This window comes from Mirounga angustirostris, unplaced genomic scaffold (genome assembly GCF_029215605.1).
Source record: "Mirounga angustirostris isolate CCGP_5_RB_7025 unplaced genomic scaffold, mMirAng1.0.hap1 SCAF_3, whole genome shotgun sequence".
Lineage (NCBI taxonomy): Eukaryota > Metazoa > Chordata > Mammalia > Carnivora > Phocidae > Mirounga > Mirounga angustirostris.
In genome coordinates, this window is record NW_026991711.1 from 152001157 (window position 1) to 152024386 (window position 23230).

The 23230-nt window shown below is 38.9% G+C and overlaps 1 protein-coding gene across 3 annotated transcripts in view; it reads left to right on the plus strand.

The window, feature by feature from the left end:
• MFSD6 (major facilitator superfamily domain containing 6) overlaps positions 1 to 23230 on the plus strand; it is a 69066-nt gene that overhangs the window by 32104 nt on the left and 13732 nt on the right. For 2 of the 3 annotated variants that reach the window (XM_045868332.3, XM_064586830.1), the window contains exon 3: positions 17972 to 18069. In XM_045868332.3, coding sequence (XP_045724288.2) covers positions 17972 to 18069 — 98 coding nt within the window. Of the gene's footprint in view, positions 1 to 17745; positions 17873 to 17971; positions 18070 to 23230 lie in introns of those variants that run through there. The other variant, XM_045868333.3, reaches the window with a different exon arrangement.

The following is a 23230-nucleotide window of genomic DNA, read 5'->3' on the forward strand; positions in this document are numbered from 1 at the left end:
TTCTTTTCAAAGGAATATAAAAACCAAATTACTCCCTTTCAACTCTTGATCATAAATTCTTCTACTTTTGAGAATCTAATTGGAAAGAAATATGTGACCATATTATAGCTACCAAGCTGACTTGTTAATAACAGCATTACTGGTAATTGAGCCATTCATAGTTCAGAACAAAAGGTAGTATAAGTGAATCCAGGGCTTTTATTTATTGATGTCATATTTGGTTTGTTTTCTCTTTTACCTTTGGTTGACTGAGGCACTGAGTGAAAGAGAGAAGAACTCACTCCATATAAGCTGTAACTTGTGGTTACAGCCAGTCCCCTTCACCTTCAGGCTGATGTGATGATTGTCAGGGCGTGCGCCAGCAAGAGTAAAGACAGCTCCTACAAATTCATTACCTAGCCAACACCGTGGAGACGATGCTGCAGTGCAGGGTATGCTCAAGTTAGACATTTCCTATGGCCTGAAAATTGCATTGTAAGGTATACACCTATCTGGAAAAACTTACACACATGCAGAAAGACATGTACATGGATGTTTACTTGCCTATGCAGCTTTCTAACAGTGGAAAAGAGAAACAGTCTAAATATCCATCAATTGGAGAATGACTATGTTCAATATAGTATAGTCATAAGATGGAAGATTATGCAGAAGTTAAAAGGAATGGACTAGATCAATATGTCAACATGGAAAGCTCTTAAAAATATGTTGAATGGACAAAAAAGCAAGTTTCAGAATGAGACGTAGCTTGGTACATTTATGCACATTTTAACAATGCATATTAAAAGCGGCTGCCTTCGGCTCAGGTCATGATCCTGGAGTCCCTGGATCGAGTCCCGCATCAGGCTCCCTGCTCAGCAGGGAGTCTGCTTGTCCCTCTGACCCTAACCTCTCTCATGTGCTCGCTCTCAAATAAATAAGTAAAATCTTAAAAAAAAAAAAACTCATAACACATTTTTATGGGTACACCTATATGTATAGAAAGACGTTTACATTTGGAGAGGAAAAAATACATTTCAAATCCATATTAGCCCTTGTTTTCTGGACAGGATGTAGAAAAGAGAGGACTGTGGTGGGGGGACAAAGAGGACAAGGAGAACCTCCACTTTATCTGTAATATTTTATTTTTTTAAGGAAATATGGAAAAATATTCATAATTTTCCATTCTTGGTGCTGGATATATGTATTGCAGAATTTTTTTTTTTTGGATTTTCTATTGGAAAATAGCTGAAAGCTTGTCTACTTATAGTGAATCCAATATAATTATCCTCATATTGAAGAATTTTTATAGAATTTTAATTGGCTCCTTCAATAAGTATTTGTTAGGCACACACTAGGTGACAGGCACTTTTTCTAGACCCTGGGGATATAACAGAGGCTCTCCATGGGACTAATAAACTGTTGGGATAGACAATAAGCAGTAAACAGATATTTTATTTCCAATAATGATGAGTGACATATGGCAAAAATAATGCAGGATGAGGATTCACAGAGTGACTGAGGAGAGGTGACTGTTTTAGCTTGGGCAGGCTGCGAGGCTTTCTCTGAAGAAGTGACATTTGAGCAGAGTCCTGAATGAAGCCACCCAGGGAAGACTTGTGGCACAGAGGAAACCACAAGTATGAAGGGCATGAGGCGAGAATGAGGAATAGCAGGAAGTCAGCAAGGTGGGCAGGGATACTGCAGGACCCTGAGGGCCACATTAAGAGATAGCATGTTACACGTCTAAGAGAGTGGGAGCCATTGGCGAGCCTGAGCAAGGGGTGATGTGAACAGATTTCTGCTTTTATGTTTTGTTTTGTTTTGTTTTTAAATGCCCACATGGGTGGTGAATTTATCATCATTATTTACCTTGCTCTAGTTTAGAAGGGGTCCATTTTACTTCATTCTCTGAATTACAGAGAAATGGAGTCATTTTCTTCCTGAGTCATAAGCTGGTAATTATACACTACCTTTGTTGATTTAGTGCTTTCCACCAATCCAGATGAAGGGTTCGGGTTTTGGTTTTGTTTTTGTTTGTTTTTTTAGCAACTTCAAAATTTCAGAATAGCCATACAATCTAGAGGATAAACAAAAAATAAAAATTTAAAATTTAAAAATCTCCAACCTTAACAAAAAATATAACTACAGGATGATATAAAAAAAATAATAGCTGGTATGCTGTCATTTGAGGGCTTACTCCAGAAAAGTGCTTATAAAGGCTTATACTAAATGCTTTACCTCCAAGCCCTCATTTAACCCTTTTAACGGCCTTCTGAGTAGAGAGGAGGGGTTCAGAGAGGTTACACAAATTGCCCATGGTGACACAGCTAGTAAATAGCAGAGGTAAGATTCAAACCCAAGCCACTCAGACTCCAAAGCTCATGATCTCAGCTACTTTATTTATTCAATTATTTTTGATCTTAGCTACTTTATAGATTCATGGGCACAGGTGTAGGGCGGCAAGTACTTTGTCCCTTAATGCAACCCGATCTCACCTCTTGGTCTTCCCTTTTTCTATTCTGAATGACCAGTGTCCAGTACAGCTTTTTCACCTGTCTTAAGCAATCTCCCATATCTTCCTGGTAAGATCTCCATTCCTCTAAAATGCCCCATTCTCTCAAATTATTCCTTTCATCCCCCCCAATAAAATTCTTATTTCTCCAGATTAGCTGCCTTCAGATAGTGTGAGGATGAGAGTAATATAAAACTCACACTGAATATAAGTGGCAAAAACTAATGTTTCTAATGATGACTGTGTATCATATGGAGTTAATTCACAATTAAATATTATGTTCACTCAGTGTTTTCTTAAAGGAAGTCTTTATTAAAGACCAGGCTCTCTTCTAAGATACAGCGTTGAGCAAGATAAACAAGGCACCTCTCTCATGGGGTTCACATAGCATGGAAGACCATAAAACAAAAATATTGGGTGATACAGAAATGTTAACGTAGGCACCTAAGACATTGGAAATGGGAAAAGAGTAAAGCAAATAAAAGTGAGAGTTCTTTGGGGCAGGACTTTGTATAGATGCAGCAAGGGAAAAGTTATTTTATGAACTGGATACCAGATAGGTGGTGGTGCCACTCACCAAGGGAAGGATCTCGGGGAGGGGGAAGAGGATTCTGGAGTATGGAACTTACAGAAATCTTATGAGACAGTGGAGATGCCCATTGGGAAATTGTATTTATAAGTCTAGATCTTGGAGGAGAGGATGAGGCTGGAGATGTCTTTTGGGAAACATTGACATATATGTAGGAAAGCTAGCTCCATCCCATGATTTGAAGTTTTCTGTAACCATCTTCCTCCTCTACTTCCCTCCCTTCCCTCCAGCTAGTAAATGCATTTTAGAAAATCATCCACCCCAAACATGAAACATGTTACGTTCGTTGTTACCTCTGGAAGCAGTGACACAGAACAGGACTGTTGAAAAGAGACAAGTTCAGTGCTTCTAAGATGGGGATGAAAATTATATCCTAAAGTCAGAACACGAAGTCTTGATAAATATATCCCTAATGTTCTCTTGATGTTAATCACTCATAACTCAAGACCTTCATCCTAGGATGAACCTCCATTCACCCTTAGGAATGGTGGCCCCTGCATTTCTATGGGACTGGAGAAACACACTACTGGAGGGAATTTGATGCCCAAAATAGCCTAATGGCTTCGGTGTGATTTTCTGTGCAATTGATAAGTTGCACAGAAAATTGATAAGTTGATTGATAAGTGCAATGTAAACTAAGGAAGCAAACCAAGACTGGCAAACAAATCAATTATTATTTTTTAATATACATGTCTGAGTGTAGGATTATTTTTTTATTGCCTTCCCTCAAGAATGCTGATAGCTGGAATATACATTATTCCACAGAGAAGATTCTTGTATCTTTTAAAGGGAACCATTTTATTCTATTTCCTAATTAGGTTAAATCAGAAAATCACTCTTTCCATTTCTAATTTCTAGATCACCAATAAAAATAAAGGGAAATAATATTATAGGCTTCACAACTTATAGTTTTCATAAATATTTTTATTGTTACATCCACCTTACAAGACAGTTAAGTTTTGTTATATTCATTTTACAGTGGCTTGATGAGAGCCGGATATCCTCCATTGGTGGAAAGACCATGTTGACTCCCTGGGGGTCTGGGGTGGAGCACCTGAAAACCTGCAGTCGGGGTTCATGGAGCCCCAGGCTATGTTCCTAATTGTGTCAGAGAGCGTTGGTATTAAGAACAAGAAGCCCGTTGCTGTGGACTGAATTATGTCCCCCTGAAATCCATGTGTTGGAGCCCTAACCCCCAGTGTGATGGTGTCTGGAGACGGGGCCTTTAGGAAGTGATTAAGGTTATATGAAATCGTGAGGGTGAGTGCCCTTATAAAAAGAGACACCAGTGAGCTTGCTCTGGCTTTTTCTCTCAGCCATGGCAAGGCACAGTGAGAAGGTGGCCTTCTGTAAGCCAGGAAGAGTCCTCACCAGAATCCGACAGTGCTGTCACCCTGTTCTCAGACTTCCAGCTTCCAGAACTGTTAGAAAATAAATTTCCATTGTTTAAGCCACCCATTTTGTAGTATTTTGTTATGATAGCCTATGGTGACTAAGACATGTATCCTAAAAGATAGAGCAAGGAGAGCCTTAGGTGCGTATAGAGGGCTGGGATTCCCAAAGATTCTAAGAGTCAGAGGAGAGTAGAGTAGGAGGAGGGCCCTGTGGCTTAACATTGGGATGACTGTGGGAGTGAGTCAGGCAGTGACAAACTTATGTTTTGCATGGGTACTCATTCCTGGTAGCATATATGTTGGTTGGGTGGGCAGAACCACCGTGCATGCCTAGGAAGGAACAGATTTGCTATGATTTGCCCAAGGTTTACCCTGCTGAGTGGTAGAGTAAGATAGAGCCGGGGTCTCTGGCTTATAGATCCCAAACACTTTTCAGTGTTTCAGATAATAATGTTGGCATCCATCAAAGTAGATGAAGACTGGTTTCATTATTACTTCATTACTTCAAGTTACTATTAATTACTAATACTCTTTCATTACTACTAAGTTATTAATATTAAGTTATTCTTAGTTCTATCAATGAGATTTTGTTAGAAATCTAATATGTTTCCAATACGGGTAGAATATCACAGCAAATTTTTGTGAAACAAGATTTTTAAGGTAGAATGGTCATTAATTTTTGTGTGTGTATGAAAAAGAACACCTTTCAGATTTCCTTCACTTTGCCTCAAAGCCTTATGATCAGGGTGGAGGAGCTCTGCTGACTATGGGAAGGGTGTGGGATTTGACAGAAGACCTCGAGTTTGAGTCTTGGTTCTGCGATTTGTTTAGCTTTGTGATCCTGGCAACTTGGCTAACCTTTCAGGGCCTTGATTTCTTCAGCTATAAAGGAGGACTCATGATAACTCTTGCCCTTTCTATTTCAGAAGATTACTGGCAGGAATAAATGAGATACTAAGTGGGGAAAGTGCTAAAGAACTGGAGAACATTATAGAAATATTAGTATGAGGTCTTAGGCATGGTGAGGGGCCTGCAGCAAGCAGAGGTCTCAAGGCCACTGAGGTTGATGCTCCTTTTTTCCTTAATGTCACAGAAATGTGTGGGTTTGAACAAAATCTAATATTCAGTTAGAGTTCCCTATTTTATAAAAGAATAGAACAAAATTTCTAGTCATAAAAATGTATTAATAAGTTTGGGATAAGAGTATACTGTAATTGTCTTTGCAACATTTTTTCCTTTCTTAAAAAAGCCATAACCTAATTTTCCCTTCAGGGAAGGTGTTTAGCATTGTGAGTTGGGATTATATTGAATTAAGTCTGAAAGCCAGTGAAAGTTTAAGAAAGAGAGAAAGAGAGGGTGATGACTCAAAACCAGTGTTTCTAGGGTAGTTGACTCCTCACAGTGGCTTCTGTGGAGCTACTTCAGGGATCAAGGAATGGAAAAGATCAGGGCTCCTTTCAACCCCCTGGTGGGCTGAGCCCATCTCAGAGATTTCCCAGGCCCCTCTAGAGATCCACAGTGTTGATGAACGCAGCTTGTGTCTGCGGTCAGACCGACCCAAGATGGAGACTCTTAAGACAGCCCCTGTCTTTGCTCTCCTCTCACAAACCTGTTAGGGGGGTGTGTGTGGGGGGGGTGCCCCTCCCTAGTTTCTGTTCCTTACCCAGCCCAAGCCAGATAGCCAGTTTCTGATTATTTGACTTCAAAGTCTGCCTGCTTGGGGGGCTGAAATCCTGGCTCAACTTGTGTCCTCCCTCAACACTGACACTTGAGTTTTCTCAGGCTACCTTGGCAGAAATGGGCTTTTGGCCCATTTTATCTCAGAACAAAATTTTGCTTATCAGTCAACTTTTCTTTTGTGGTCCAGGATATTACAGGACAGCTGTTGACTGGCATTTGCTTTATTGCTTTCCTCTTATGCCATTCCTCCCAATGATTCATCAAAGTTTAAAATGTTAACCATCTTCTAAAGCCAACTCAAACATACATCCAACTTCCCTGATCCAAGGGTACAGCTGTTACCAGACGCATGACCACGCTGACACCACCAGGCCCTGTTGCTGCCCGTCCAACGCAGAGGCACTTCTCAGGCCCTTGTCCAGGCCTGACTTCATGCAGGAACACAGCACATTGTTCTTATCTACCAAAAGAGACGTCAGGCAAGGGGGCAGGGACTTTGGCCTTGCACTGGCCGACCGATTTTGTGGCCCTGTTCTGCCTCTCTGGATCTCTGTTTCCTTGTCTCTATAAGAGGGTTAGACTTGATGCCGTGGCTTCTTTGAGATCGGACTCTATGATCTAACTTTCTACTGTGGTTGGTTTTAGTACGTGAAAAACCACAGAGCAAACCTCGGTGCTCCCTCCCCACCCCCCACCTCTGCAGATTCCGAATCCGAATGGCTTTTGCTGATAAGTCAGAAATGTGCACAAAGCCATTCATGCAAATTCATCCAGGCCATGTCCTGACGACAGACCGACAGACCGTCTAGTCAGAGGTAGGCGATATGATTTATGATAGCAGTCGCTGGGAACTACAGAGAGGATTTTCTTTCTGGAAAGCCAGTTGACTTGAATGGAAGTTAGAATCCTAAACCTTGACATTTCTTCATGGACTGGCTCAGAAAGAATCCGTAAAAGACTTGGCTGCCCTTGCTGAAATATTTGCATTTTATTCGATGGTAGTTGACACGTCTGCACAGTATTGTGCAGTTTTTCTCTACATGTTTATTTGATCTTTTCAGAACCCCTACAGTAGAAGCAGGCCCGTTCTGAGCATTCCTGACAAAAGTCTTCCTGCAGGATGTCCGTGCCGAGGACTCCACCGCCTCGGCCGGGGCGCAGCCGACGCCCCACGCGCTGCCCGCTGTGGGGACGCGCTAGTTCGCACTGTACGGCCAAGCCCCGCACTTTACCTCAGCCGCTGGAAAAGCAAAGAGCAATCGCCTAGATAACGTAAATGAATAAATATGGTCAGATGGGGCTGTACAAACTGCGAACAATGCTTCTCTAAGGGTGCAGCCTCACTCCGACTTGAGAAGCCAGGGCAACTACCACTGCTGTCACACATTTTATTTCTGGTCCACGGACTAGAGAGCTCTTGAGTAAAACACTGGCATGCTTTACTGAATTTTGTCGGAATTGTCGGTATCCTTGGAGGTCATTATTGTGGCCCGAACTGTGTCCCCCCAGAATGCATATGTTGAAGTCCTAACCCCCAGCACCTCAGAATGGGACTGCATTTGGAGATGGGATCTTTAAAGAAGTAGTTCAGTTAGGCTGACGTCGTTAGCGTAGACTGGGGTCCTTATGAGACAAGGAGACTGGGCCGCAGACACACACAGAGGAAAGACCAGGTGAGGAGGACACAGGGAAGAGATGGCCGTCTACAAGGCAAGGAGAGAGGCCTCAGGAGAAACGAATCCCGCTGATACTTTGATCTCAGACTTCTAGACTCCAGAATTGTGAGAAAATCAATCCTGCTACGTAAGTTCCCCAGTCTGAGGTATTTGTTACGGTAGAACTAGCAAACTAATACTGTCACATAGGCCTAGCTTGATCCCAGTTTAGGTTTCTTTCCCCCTAATCTTGGCAGATGGTTACTTAGCCTTTGGCCACTTCTAGTGATGTGGAACTTGCTACCTCCCAGGGTAGCCAAGATCTTGTGTCACTTAGGACTCTTTCACTTGAGGAGGCAGAAAACTCAGAGTGGCTTAAGCTAAACAGGGAATGTATTGTCTAACTGAGAAGTCTAGCAAATGGCTGTAGGTGTAGCTTTAACGAGGGCTCCAGTGATGCAATCAGAACCTGAGTTTCTTTATCTCCCAGCTCTGTCTCCTATAGGGTAGGCTTCTCAGGCCTGAGCTGGAGGTCCCAGGCAGGTCCAGGATCAAGTCTAGATGAAAAGAGAGAATGCTGCATTCTCTTAGTTTCTGCTTGCAGCTAAAACAATTTTTGTTGTACTGACTGCTCGCAAGTGGTTAACACAGCCCATTCCCTCTTCAACAGAAATGACCTTTATACATTTGAATGTCCCCTCGTATAGCTTTGCCTCTCCAGTTCTCTCATGCATTTTCCACAGAGCATCTTATCCTAGACTCCCTATTGTTCTTTCCCCTCCTGATTCTGACTCCTTTTTTGTCAGTGATCTCTTAATTGTTACCACTTCCTGCTGTGGTCTGGCCAAAGCCAAGAACAGTGAGACTATTATCTCCTTTTGGTTTGGTCATGATACTCCTTCAGCCTGAATTGTGATGAACTTGTTTAATTCTCTCAAATTTAGCTTAGGGTCAACTAAAACTCTTGAGGCCTTTTTCAAATTAATGGCTATACCAAATGTCAGTGGCTGTTGTCTGGAAATGACAGAATTTGTATTTTATATATACGTCAGGTCATCTCATGGAAAATTTTTAAACAAAAATTTATATGGGGTGTGTGCATATGTGTGTTTGGTCATTTGATTGTTACTCAAATGGAAACTATAATAAAACAGCATATTGTGCTTTCCAAGTAATTGGGTTCCATTAATGAAGGTTCTATTTTGTTTTGAACATCCTTATTTTTCTACCTGGAGATATACACAACCTAAGAAAAAGTAGACAGAATAACTAAAGGAACAATACAGAGATGTAAATATGGCCAGGAACCAGCACAGTGACCCAACTGATGGTTTTCATAATTAGACTCTTAGCTTAACAATCATTGGGAGAGGAAATATTTGAAGGCAACAAAATAAAGAATGACTTAAGACCAACAGAGGCTCAGACTTCACTTTCACCTTTTCTTTTTCTAACATAAAAAAAAACCCCATAGGTAAGTGAATAGTCTTTTTCCTCCATTCACTCTTCTGACATACAATACGGTTCTTATGCTCTGTTGTACAAGGACAGAGCATAAGCCAACTACACTTGCTTAATGGTAGAAGCTTAGCAGCCTGGTGTCTCTATTGGTGATCCCCTTGGCTGTGCTGTGGTTGACATGGGAGTGCCACTGACTCTTTGAGCTTTGTGGCATGGATGCCACCTCTTACCCTTCTAGTGAGATAGGCCTGTGGGTACCCAAGAACCCTGTTACCGCTTGTGCATGTGTGTTGAAGATCCACTGCCTGATGCCTCAGGATGCCCCAAATAAACCACAGACAGCTGTTCATTGGAACTACTGCTTGTTCATATAAATGACTAAATATGTATCTTCAACCATAGCCTATTAACATTAATCACAAATGGTGCCAAATATGGGCATCCATTTTCTTAATCATCCTAATTCTAGGTCTTTTTTATAGGCCAATTCATTCTTTCACATACCTATCTCATATATATATATATATATATATATATATATATATATATATATATATACACACACACACACACACACACATATTCTGATGAACCAAGTGTGTGTATACGTATACATATATATATGTATACGTATACACACACACAAAATTATAAGCATAATACATGCATAGTTCATATCTTGTTCACCACCATATCCTTGGCACTTAGCACAAGTGTATTCAATAAATATTTGTTGAGTGATGTTCTATGTATTCATATTTTCCCTCTAGTTGATGAATATTTATTGGGTGCCTGTTGTGTGCCAAGCACTGGGAATCAAATCCAGCCAACATTACATGAAATTGACCTTACCCTACACAGAGCATACAAGACTGGAGGACAGAGAGCTGGGCAGAGCACTGTGCCAAATAGGCTACAGGAAAGATGTTTTATAATGGAATCTTGTTTCTATTAGAAGCTTTGATTCAAAGGTTCCCATTGTGTTACATATACTTTTTGATGAACCAAGTGGTCCTTGAAGCAAATAAGCACTTTTCTTAAGAGTGTCTCTACAGACTGCCATTTCCTTTGTTTAGAAAGAATACAATAATGGCAGTGCTGATTATTTCATGTGCTTTTCTTAACTATTTGTATGTCTATATGGTTTACTCACACCTGATCTCATAATAAGTTCAAAAGATAGAAATAATATTGAATACTAGCTAGGATTATTTTTAAGCCAAAATAGAGAACCAGATAATGATCCCTTCAGGTTGGAGAACTATTGGTCAAACATCATACATCATTTACTGTGTTTATAGCTACATGAAACATAGTGACTGACCTCTGTTCATTCTTTAAGAAAGTAGATACATGCATGGGAAAAAATTCAAAAATTCAAAAAATTCAATTCATACAAGATATCCAGTAAAGTCTCTCTCCCACCCCTGAGACACAGTTTCCCAGTCCTCCTCCTTAGAGACAGTCAGTGTCATGAGGTTTTAGTGTATCTTTCCAGAGATATTCTGTTCACATGTAAGTGCATACACATATGTGCAACTCTCCTTCTCTGACATAAATATTAGAATGCTGTACTCACTATTCTGTAGTGATTTCTGGCTTGCTTTAGATGGCAGCATCAAGGAGTTAGTGGTTGGTAGATTGATGATAAAACGTAACACATTCGAATTTAAATATTTTAAAACAAAAATATAAAAGCATTTGATAAACTTCTGATATAGGGTCAGACTTTTTTCTTTGAAAACAATTTTGCTGATTGGTGTTAAACCAAATGTATAATCTATGATTTCTATCAGTTCTGGTTTCCTTAATGTGGAACACGAACTTAAAGATACTTTCAAAACAACCTCAGAGCTGAATTCTTTTAATTTTTCATTGTTTTAACCCAGATTTTTTATAGTTGTCATTCCTATGTCTAATTTGACAGTTTTTTCACCTTTTATATCTCCATTGCCATATGAATATCAAAAAATACATAACTGCTCAGCAAAGGAAGCAACCAACAAAACTAAAAGACAACATACTGAATGGGAGAAGATATTTGTAAACGACATATCCAATAAAGGGTTAGTATCCAAAATATATAAAGAATTTATACACTCCAACACCAAAAAATCACATAATCCAATCAAGAAATGGGCAGAAGACATGATCAGACACTTGTCCAAAGAAGACATCCAAATGGCCAACAGACACATGAAAAGATGTTCAACATCACTCATCATCAGAGAAATGCAAATCAAAACCACAGTGAGATATCACCTCACACTTGTCAGAATGGCTAAAATCAAAAGCTCAAGAAACAACAAATGTTGGTAGGGATGTGGAGAAAAAGGAACCCTTGCGTACTGTTGGTGGGAATGCAAACTGGTGCAGCCACTGTGGAAAATAGTATGGAGTTTCCTCAAAAAGTTAAAAATAGAACTACCCTACAATCCCGCAAGAGAAACAGTGCTTCTTTTTGCTGTCCTATTTTATTTACATAAGATTACATTAAATTGTGTTACTATAGGTTCATTGAGCACTTGAGCAAGGCAAGCTCCTTTTGAGTACAGAGATAAAGACATCTTCCTAGTTTCCCAGGAACTCACAATCTTCTGTGTGCAAGGTGTAGACTGTGACAAATAGTCTAATGGAAACAAATAGGCTAATAGTATAACGGAAGAACAGGAAGAGATAGGATCAATTGTTCCTAGAGACATTTGGAGACATTTCTTGGAAGGGATGATCCCTTTCAAGAATGGACTCTTACAATCACAGATGCCAGTGCCCAAAGTTGTGTCAAGGACAGGTATGTTATCAGCTCTGGCACTTCTAGGTAAGTACTTGGTCTGAGCATGAGGTGTGGGAGCTCCTGCCACATGTTGTTCAGGTCACTGACTGTGGCCACATCTCCTTCCCTCTATGTGGTTGCTTTTTCTACCACTGGGGCATGAGAAGAGTATACCATGATGGTGGCTTGGGTCACTTCCTTAGAGTGGGAATTCTAAAAAATGCCAGCGATGATCCTTTCAAACCAGTGAGCCATGGGAATGGAACACAGGATGGCAGGAAAGGACACGGAGAGAACAAGAAGAGGGAGAGAGGACAGGAGATTGCAGATAGTGATGATAAAAACCTACTCTGCTAGACAGGGGCAGAGAAATCCTGGCAGGACATCCACTGTAATGTTAATGGAGGTTGGTTGCGAAGAGGGAGATGGATATGAGAAAACATGGGTTTTCTAGACTGACATTTAACTCTTTGAAGGCTTAAACCTTATATTTTAATTATTTTCTAAAGAGCTTGGATATATTTTTTCCTACCTTTTTTAAAATTAATGACTATAGGAAACCTCATCTTCTTAAGGTCATCAGTATAAATTGGTGGTTATGCCTGAAATAAGCTTCATTCTTGGGGAGGAGGGCATTGCTTACATTCAAACGCTTACATTAAGCTCCAAAATCTTGACTTATTAGCAGCTGATGTCTGTCTGGTTTAGAAAGACATCTGTAACAATATCTGAAGGAGTCTTTTTTACTCACAAGTTTATATAGACTATAAAAGGATGATCTAGGAATAATGGAACCCAATTTAGGGGTGAGACCATATACTGTTTACCAAACAGAAAATATACTGTTTATCATACATGAGGCAGACTATAGACTCTGCTCCAACTATCTCGTATAAATGACCAATTCTGTCTCGCTAGGAACTGCTAAAAACTCCAGCCAGATGTAGCTGAGGAAATTGTCCAAGTGGTTTATAACCTGTTCAAAATGTTTTCTGAATCCTAGCTTGTTGCTAGTCTATCTTCATCTCCCACTGGGCCCTTGAGCAACACTTTCTGTGCATTGGAATGCGTGCATCTTTGTGTGCAGGCTTGTAACACAGGTAGCATAGAATTTTCAGTCTATCTGCAAATACTCCACTTCTGATTGCTAAAAACAATCCTCATCCAGGGTATTTTGTTTTTATTTAGTGGTTTTTCCTTTTTGAGGAGGTTTTAGGTCTCTCCAGTAGAGGCTTTGTAAATGCTTGCTGCCAATTCATTTGGCTGAGAATGGGATCCCTTTGTGTGGTATTGCTTTTTTGTCTCTCAGATCTGAGTATTGTTTGATAATCCTGCGGTGGGTCATTTCTTTGAGGCTCATAGCCTGTGTTGTCTCTGGAATAAAGACTAATTTCCAGATTGGATCTGGACTGGAGAAGTTCACTCATCTCTTCATAAATCCTTAGACTTTGATTCTCCTTATATCTTTCAGACACCCTGTCTACAAACACTTGAGGTTTATGGTTAACATACATGGTATCTTAATAATGTTTACTGAGCAAAATTCATGTTCATTGTGGTTTAGAGAGACTTTCAGGGGGTATTCAGTCACATTATAGATGGGTTAAAACTGGAAAGTAGGGCATCATAACTAATCTACACTTTGTAAGGAATTGCAGAATGGATCACAGTTATAACTATATCTTGAATACTGTGTCTGAAAAAAAAAAAGTACCAGTTTTATTATAAGATAACCACCAATTTGTCCTGCCAATACCGTGAATTGTGGTTACATAAGAAATTAGAATGTCATAAGCACTTTTTCTTCCCCTTTTATATTTTGCTCAAATACAGAATCAAGGTATTTGACAGGTGATTTGGGTTTTCCATGGTGTAGTTCTTTTCTGCTAAATCATTTGCTTCTTACCAATTGTGTTCCTCCTCTTTATAGGTAAGTTCACTTATACCAACAACCTATTCTAAAATTGCCTTTATTTGTTGCCTAATTTTATACTTACTTCCTGTTGTGATATAGGAAAGCGATGATGTTGTCTCCGAACTTCTTTATTTTAGGTGTTCAATAGGTATCTGTATCTCACTGAGAAGCATTTTTCACCCTATTGTTCTGTATTTCCAGACCTCTCTGTGCTCAAGAATACTCTAGGCCTCTGAACATGTGCTCTATATTCAGTATAAACAATTCGATTGTCCAGAAGATGATCAGTAAAACGTTCCAAATTTCTTTTTATTAGCAAATCCCTAATTTCATGAGTGTGCATGAATTCATTTGCTAGGGCTGCAATAACAAAGCACCACAGACTGGATGGCTTAAAAAACCAGAAACTTATTTCCTCACAGTTCTGGAAGCCAAAAGTCCAAGATCAAGGTGTCAGCAGATTGTATTTCTTCTGAGGGAATCTCCTCCTTGGCTTGTCTTCTTCCAGTGTCTTTACCTGGTCTTCTCTCTGTGTCTGTCTCTGACCTGTTCCCTTTCTTCTTGCCAGGACACCAGTCATACTGGATTAGGACCTGCCCATCCCATCCGACATCATTTTACCTTAATTACCTCTTTACAGGCCCTATCTCTATACATAGTCACACTCCAGGGTACCGGGGGTTAGGACTTAGGACTTCAACGTAGGAATTTCACAGGGACACAATTCAGCCCGTAACGGTGAATAGTATCTCAGTTTAAATATCGCATTCAGGTATTAAAGAGATTCTTAGGTTGCTGAAACACTTTTAAGTGACTATTTAATAAATACATACCTACTCCTTTCCCTTTTCATAGATCAAAATGTTGCCTTCCTTTCTGCTCCCAAGTTTACCCTTGCTGATTTCTTGTAAGCCACTGGCTGCCCCAGAATGGTTGGCGAGGAAGAAATGCTAGTGCTCCTTTCTCTTTTGTCAGAAAACAAAAGGGGACTCGGATACCTTTCTTTAAGATGATGATGATGATGATGCGATTTTCTGAGTGCTATTTGGGTGATTCGCTGTATTGCATTTATCACAACAAGCCTGCACCATACATGTTATTATCTCCGCTTGATACAGGAAGAAACTGAGTAACTTGCCCTGGATACCTCTTGTTTCCCTTTTCTCCTGTAAAGCATCTGTTTGGTCCTATCAATTGTGAGATGAGAAATGTGGGACAGAGGCGAAAGATATCAAGCTGATAGCCACCTGGCTTCTTGGTGGCAATCTGAGACCTAAGGGTCCCAGAAGTTATAGACTCCAGTGACTGAATTCCACATGGTAGAGGTTTGAAGGCAAAGCACAATCAACCTGTTAAACTGGGCTGATTGTCTTTGGGTTACTTTTAGGCTAGGACCTGTGGATTATGGTCTGCATTGAACAACAGCTGTCAGGGTAACTGATTCAGAGGTGGTCTCACAAGAAGGGTTCAGGAGATGCAATATGAACACAAGGAAGAGGTATTATCAAAATTTTTTGTAATGGAATTATGGGAAAGTATTAGTGGGAGCTGCTTAGAGTGAGCTAGACCAGTGGTTTTTCACCCTGGCTTAGTATCTGAATAAACCATAGAGATCTTTATCGAGACTAGCATGGGCCTGGACATCTGTTGTTTTTAATAGTTACCAGAGTAAATCTGACATATAGCCAAAGTTAACAAGAACTAATGAGCTAGATCAAGGGTTAGCAACCTACGGCCCATGGGCCAAATCTGGCCTGCTACCTGTTTTTATATGTACCAGAACTAAGAATGGTGTCTATACTTTTAGGGGGTTGAAAAAAAATCAAATAATAATAATATTTTGTGATGCATAAAAATTACAGTTGACCCTTGAACAACATGGGTTTGAACTATGAGGGTCCACTAATAGATTTTTTTTTCAATAAATACAGTACAGTACTGCAAATGTATTTTCCTTATGTTTTTCTTTTTTTTTTAAAGATTTCATTTATTCATTTATTAGAGAGAGCACAAGTAGGCAGAGTGGCAGGCAGAGGGAGAGGGAGAAACAGGCTCCCCACAGGCTCCCCACTGAGCCCCCAATGCGGGGGGGTCGACTCTATCCCTGGGATCATGACCTGAGCTGAAGGCAGCCACTCAATCAACTGAGCCACCAAGGCACCCCCCTTATGTTTTTCTTAATAACATTTTTTCTCTATCTTATTTTAATAATACAGTATATAATACATATAACATATAAAATATGTGTTAATTGACTGTTAATGTTATTGGTAAGTCAATAGTAGACTACTTGTAGTTAAGTTCTGCGGGGAGTCAAAAGTTATATGTGGATTTTCTACTGTGCAGGGGGCCAGCACCCCTAACCCCTGCATTGTTCAGAGGTCAACTGTCTATGAAATTTAAATTTCACTGTTCATAATTCAAATTTTATTGGCACACAGCCATCCATGCTCATTCATATACATATTGTCTGTGGTTGCTTTCATACTATAATGGCAAGGTTGAGGAGGTGCAAGAGACATACAAAGCCTAAACTACTTATGGTATGGCCCTTTATAGGAAATGTTTACTGACCCCTGAGTTAGGCTATATCAAGGACATTAACAGAGCTAGATTAGAACTTAAAAAGAAGGCATAGATTTGTGTAACTTGTATATTTGTGTAGTATATTTTGCACTTTAATTTCCTATGGGCTTTTTTTGTTGCTGTTGTTTTCTAGCAGAGGGACCCTGGTTGATGGATCTGTAGCTAGTTTGTTCAGGAAATTTTTTACCAACAGGATTGGAACATATACTTTTTTCCACAAAACATACCAGTACAAAGAACATAATGTCCACAGAATATGATAACCCAGAACTTTTCAATACTGAAGATCTCCTAAATCCCTTTTAATATCCATTTCCTATCCCATCTCTGCCCCTCAAGCCTTTTTTTGTCTTTCTCCCATCCTTCTATTCCATATTTGCAGTTAATACCAGCTGGATGCCTCAAAGCTTTCCATTCCTTGATTCAAGGTTGGGAAAAGAGAACAGTGTTTACTGGAATGATTTTAATATAAAAATGTAGTTGATCAAGATTAGGAAAATACCACTGACTGTCCTATTGGCTTATTTCTTTTACCTTTGAGTTTTCATCCACTTGAATTGAGAAAAAAAAAAAAAAAAGAAAAGCATTATGCTTAGGAAGATTAACAGAAAATGGAAAACAAACTAGAAAGAGAAATCGCTACCATCCTGTTGTGTTTTGTATAAAGCAGCAGCCACCATTTGCTTCCAAACCAGCTCATCCAGTTCAGAATGAGAGAATGTAACCCTATGCTTGGATGCACCACTTAAGGTCTTTATTTTTTTCTCATAATTTTGGTGGTGGTGTTTGTGAGGGGGAAAGCGATGTTGATATATATTTATTAGTTTGGTCAGCATATGATATCATGGATTTATTTTTTAAATAATGAAGATGTATCAGTTGAACTGATAGGAAAAAGTATTTGATTTCCAAATAGTTTATTATTCATCATTGGATGATAGTTTTTGATGACCTTGAGAGTCTCCTTATAAAACTCCTTGGTGTCTTGGGTATTGCATGCGAGAGCACGTTCATAATCATGTTCTCATCTTTATCCTGTCCTTCCCCCGTCATAGTGAAGTAGCTATAATCCCAGGCGTATTTACCCTACAGCCACCTGGAAGGAAGCCTGTAATGTCATTACAGATGGCAGTATGCCCAGACTGTCTTAAAAAAGCATTGGCTGTGCTAATTAAGTTTCAGGAAGGGTGATGTTCGCTTTTATATTAACAAGGGTTTTGAAAAGACTGAGGACAGATATGTTAGAAGCAGTTTTCTTATTCCTAAGAGTTCATGGTTAAATTTAGTTGTCCTTTAGCTTCCCGACTCCTAATTTTGAACACTGCTGGGTAATGGATGGTTTGGACAGGGGAAAATGTACTTAATATTTGCATGTTTTATGTCTCATACAGGGCCTCAACTTATTTCCCTTTGTTTGTTTTTTTAAGGGTTCTTTACATTGGTCTGGCCTGCAATACAGCTCGCTATATTTATATTTCCTACCTGGAAAATGCCTGGACTGTTCTCCCCATGGAAGTTCTTCAAGGTAAGTTAACAGCTGGAATGAATTATTTTTCTACCTGACTAAGCTATGACTGTAAAAGTTTAGTGGCCTTGAGCATCTGACTCTGAAAGGAAGGGCAGACCTATTGTTTTATATGATTTTGAAGTGGTTGTTAGGGAAGAGGTGACATCAGGGGGTTGGTTCGTCAGTTACTCTGAGTCTTCTGTGTTTGTTGAGTCAAACAAAGCTGAATTTGTCTTACACCCTTGTGATTTAACAAAAAAGGAACTCTGGAATAAACTCTATGTACAGTTGTTAAGTGTATACATCCAAAGGTAGTTTTAAGTATAAAAGGATTTATCTTTTAAAGACTTCAGTGTTTTGGTGTTTGTAGGTTAACTGTACATATTGAAAAAAAAGGTTGTCGTAATTATTTTGTTTCTTCAGTTTCTTTTATCACATCTAGTGATTTACAACTAAAGCTTTATAGTCAAGCTGTTATTTTCCCATGAACGTTTTAAATCTTTGCTCAAATATCCTGACCAGAGTTCTCTTTGCTTCACTGGACTGTTTCCCTTCAACAGATAACTTCGGAAAAAAATTTCTAGGAAGCTCTTGCCATGTGGCTTAGGAGCAATAAAAACTTGGATTTCTATACAAAGCTCATTGCCATATTAGCTCATATAATCTAGACTATATACTGAAGACCCTTGTTAACTGCTTGGTTGAACCATTTGATGGTTGGCATGATGATTAAAATAAAGGTTTAGGACAACATTATCAGAGTTGAGGTCTTCTGGGATGGCCCAGGCTCCTAAATCAGTAATTGTACTAAATAGTCTGTGATTATATACAATTTCATTAGCTTTATAGACTGCCATTATCATTTTCCCTAAACCTGAGGATAGAAACTGAAGAAACAAAACAATGAACATAATTTCTCATCATGATATCTAAGAGGAAAGACTCATTATTGTACATCTAAACAAAATGTACAAAATGCAAGCTCATTCATCAAATCCCATTGTGGCAATGAAAAAAAAACCCATCCCTCTTGAAAGGAGATAATTTTTATTCACATTATAAAATTAAAATATATACATACTCTAAAGGTGCTCTTCTCAGGCCTGATGCAATGGTATAATTGGTGAAAGGAGATTTTGTTTAAAATAGAAAATGGAAATTTGGTCTTATAATAAATGGTTGTTTATAATAATTAGAAGGACATTATAATAATATATGCATATATATTTTTTCTCCTTTTAATTTAATATGAATTAGATGGAAAAGGACATAAATGACTCAAGAGAGCAAGAGAGAAGCTTTTTACATGAAATGGTTAAAGGAACAACAAAGGAATTTTATAAGAGGAAAAAAAATAAATGCTGTTATGAATCAAAAAACTTTTTTCCTGTTAATTTATCCAAGATAAATTAAATAGCTACAAGAGTCAGGCAGCATGCTGGGAATGTCATAAATGCAATAAAATGTAATAAAAAATAATATATTAATTTAGGCCCCAAGGCCCCACCATCTGTTGTGGAAGCTGGATGTGTAAACACATAATTACTACAGTGTATTAGATGGAATCAGAAAAATGTGCCAGGTAACACAGAAGAAGCTCCTTGGAAGGAGTAGGGGATGGAATGATAAAGATATTATTGAAAGATGCCCCCCAGAAAATCACATATGAGCTGGATTTTGAAGGGTGCATAGGAATCCACTATGGCATACAGAAAATGCCAGAAAGCCATGTGCCCAAGCTAAGAAGTAGAAAGCAGAGTGGCAACTTCAGGGAAACAAAGTGTATGCCGTGGCATTAGTTAAATATTTATGGATACCTCAGGGCGATTATCCCAGCATTTAGGGAGCTGGCCATGTTTGAAATCCAAACAGGCATTCTGCTTCCCGTGGCAGGCTACAATTTATACCTCTGTGGTTCATTTTATTTTCCCCTGTGCCAGTAGAAACCTAGTTACTGATCTGAAGCAAGTAAGAAAGGGTATCTGTAAATACATAGAGACTCCTTGTCTCATAGAGGACTCTGAACACTTCTAAGAGCTCTTTGTGTCTGAGACTGGAGGAGACAGTCTCATTCCCTGGCAGAAGTGAGTGCTTAGTATGTTTTGGTTGTATAACAAAAACAAAATCCCTTGCCTTTGTTAGACCCATACCCACCCCACAGAAAATAGTGGATCACCCACGTCGAATAAATCCTGCATCACAGAAATACACTTCTGACTGAAGAGGTTTGTTTTGCCAGTCTGGATTCTTCTACCTTTACACATATTGTCCAAATGACTTTAAAGTCTTTGTGCTTAAGGCAGCTCTACTTAGGATATGGTAAAGACAAGGAACAATGATGACAAAACACTGATTTAATTATGGGACAATCCCATTGTCATGATATAGATGCTCCTTAATTCCTTGACTGGAATTGTTACTGATGATTACCAAAGACCTAGTCTCAATGGGGTGGTGGCTAGGAAGTCGGATTTTGGCTCTCTTCATTGATGATCTTGACACTGAATAGTCTGCACTTCCATTCTTTGATTCCCAAACAGTGCCACACCAGTCTTCTTAAAAAAATAGAGGTGAGTCTATCTCTTCATCCTGTTACCCCTTGTCTCTTCCCCAAAACACCACAAGAACTAGTATCACCTGGTGGGCAACTGAAGGGGAGGAGACAAGGGATGCACTTTACTCCCTATCTTCCACTGCCCATCTCTTCCTCTTTTGGGTTATATGTAACTAACAGAGGAGGATTCCTTGTTATCCTTCATTCCTTGGAGCTTTTGATCATCATCTCAGCATTTGTCTCCTTAGGTCATGTTGGTAATAACTAGCAGATGAGATGGGGATGAAGTAAATTTCCTCCTCTCTAGGCCCCTAGTAAGGAGGCTCTGCAGGTATCCATTTGGGGATCAAGGTAAGACTACTAGATACTGTTGGGAATTGTGAGGATGTTTCTTTCCCATGATCTTTCTCATATTTAGTGGCCAGTATTCTTGCAAGCTTATCCTGTTAGCAGTCTTGGCTACCATCTGTAGCAAACACGTTGTTCTGTAGGCAACTGGCAGCGCCATATACAGAAGCAGGACATATTTCCTGCCCATAAGGAGGCTGCAATTTATTTTAAAAAGAGACAGTGAGTCTAAGTCCCAAAAGCATTGCTAGGTGGAGTAGAGGGGGTGTGAGTTTATATTTATTTCTCAAGATCTGTTTTTAAAAACCATAGGAATTTTCTCTCTTGCTTTTGTACAAGAAGCATTTAAACATTCGTGATTGTGATGACGTATATATACTTTACTGTATATATAACAAATCAAACCCAGATTTGTTATGCTCCTTCCTATGCAGGTATTGGTTGTGAATACTTAGAAACTTTGAGATGAATGTGATCAAAATTATTCTTGCTATTAAAATGCATTTAAGGAAATTAGGCCCAGCCCAGGGCTGCTGTAACTAAAGAGGTCCTTTTAAGGTACTTGGCTGAATGGTCCGAGCACTGAAGGGTGAAGATGAGGTCTATGTCAGGTCCTTCTCTGCAGAAAGCTCAATCAGTGGGAGCTGGGTTAAGATTTTGATGAAAGATGGTTTTTTAAGTGTCACCAGTAGGAGGGCTTGAACTGGTATTTATGAAGCTTTGCTTTTTATTTAGTATGCCCATTCAGCAAGTAAGAACCATGTTTTCCCTCTCCTTGTGTTCTGGAAGATCATAAAGACATTATGAAAGGGTTACTATGCAGTCCTCTTCTGACAGTGGAAATCTTAGACGTGATTCCAATCTGTTAGTATCCATATTGGAAATTTTCCGTCCGGCTTAACCCTTGAAACACAAGTAGCTTGCCACATGAATATGCAGGATAGACAAATGCTCTAGGTTTAGCATTTCAGTTGATAAACTGGTGTATAAAAGTTACTGCTGCTACTATTAAGATCATGTTTTAATCAGAATAGTGTTATAAATTGTAATAGAGCAGTTTTATTCTTTGTCACTCCCTTGGTTTCCTTACAGTTAGTTACTAAAGATTCTTACATAACGTTTTCTTCAAAACAGGCATGATTTTGTCCATTTAAAATTCACTTTAAATGTCTCTGCTTCAAGAATCCTGTTCTGGCAGTGGCATCTCACACTTAGCTCTTCCTTTTCTGAACTGTTCTCAGATTTATGGACTGTTATACAGTTTAGCACTTAATTGCTACCCAAATATTTTACAAATACTAGTTTTACTTCCTTAGTTTTAACTCTTAAATGCAAAGACCATGCTTATGCTTTTTGAATTCTCCAAAGAAATATGCATATAGGAAGAGACACTTTAATTGCTTATTATTTGATTTTATAGTTTCCTGCAAAATGTACTGTAATTATATTTTCTAAATTTTAAAGCTCTTGAATAATACAGAAAGTTCTATCTCAAAAATTTATAAATATGTAAAGAAAAATTGAAAACTAAATTTAAAAGCTGAACCTTCAATATTAACTTTCTTCCTAGGATACCATCCTTTCTCCACTGCACATCTATAAAACATCAGTGTGTTTTTTAATCATTTACTTATGTTCCCACCTCATTCTATAAATTATTTAAGACAACTTACCGAAATACACAATAATCTACAAACTATTAAGCGCTTAGGCTTGAATTAGACTGTCTTGTATTCTGGCTTCCCCACCTATAAACTGGGTGTTTGGGGGCAAGATACTTAGTCTCGCTAAGCCTTAGATTCTTATGCTATAGAATAGACTAATATGAGTATTAAATAATCCATGCAAAGTATTTAGAATATTAGCTGACACATATCTAACATTTTTTGAAGGCTAACTAATATAACAAAGTAAAATTTAAAATTATAAATAAATAAAAGTCAGGACCAAGGGAAATGTAATTTAAAAGATTCGACTCTACAAGATTAAATTGCAGTTATGCATTAAAACCTGGCCATAAATGACTAGTCAGTGAACACTGTTGTTAAAGTTATCTTTGGGAAGTGAAATTTTTACTGTCTGATATGACAGCAGTTCTCATGTGAGGCTTGATATGGGGAAACACTGAGCACGTAGCATACATTGTTGGCAAGTCTTGACATTAAACACAGTCAGCTTGAGTGGTAGTCTCCTAGAACTTCTCTTAAGGTATGCTGGGGGCACGATGCCAGCATGTAAAATTCACAAGGGCCTGTAAAACACTGTTGTATCAGTTAC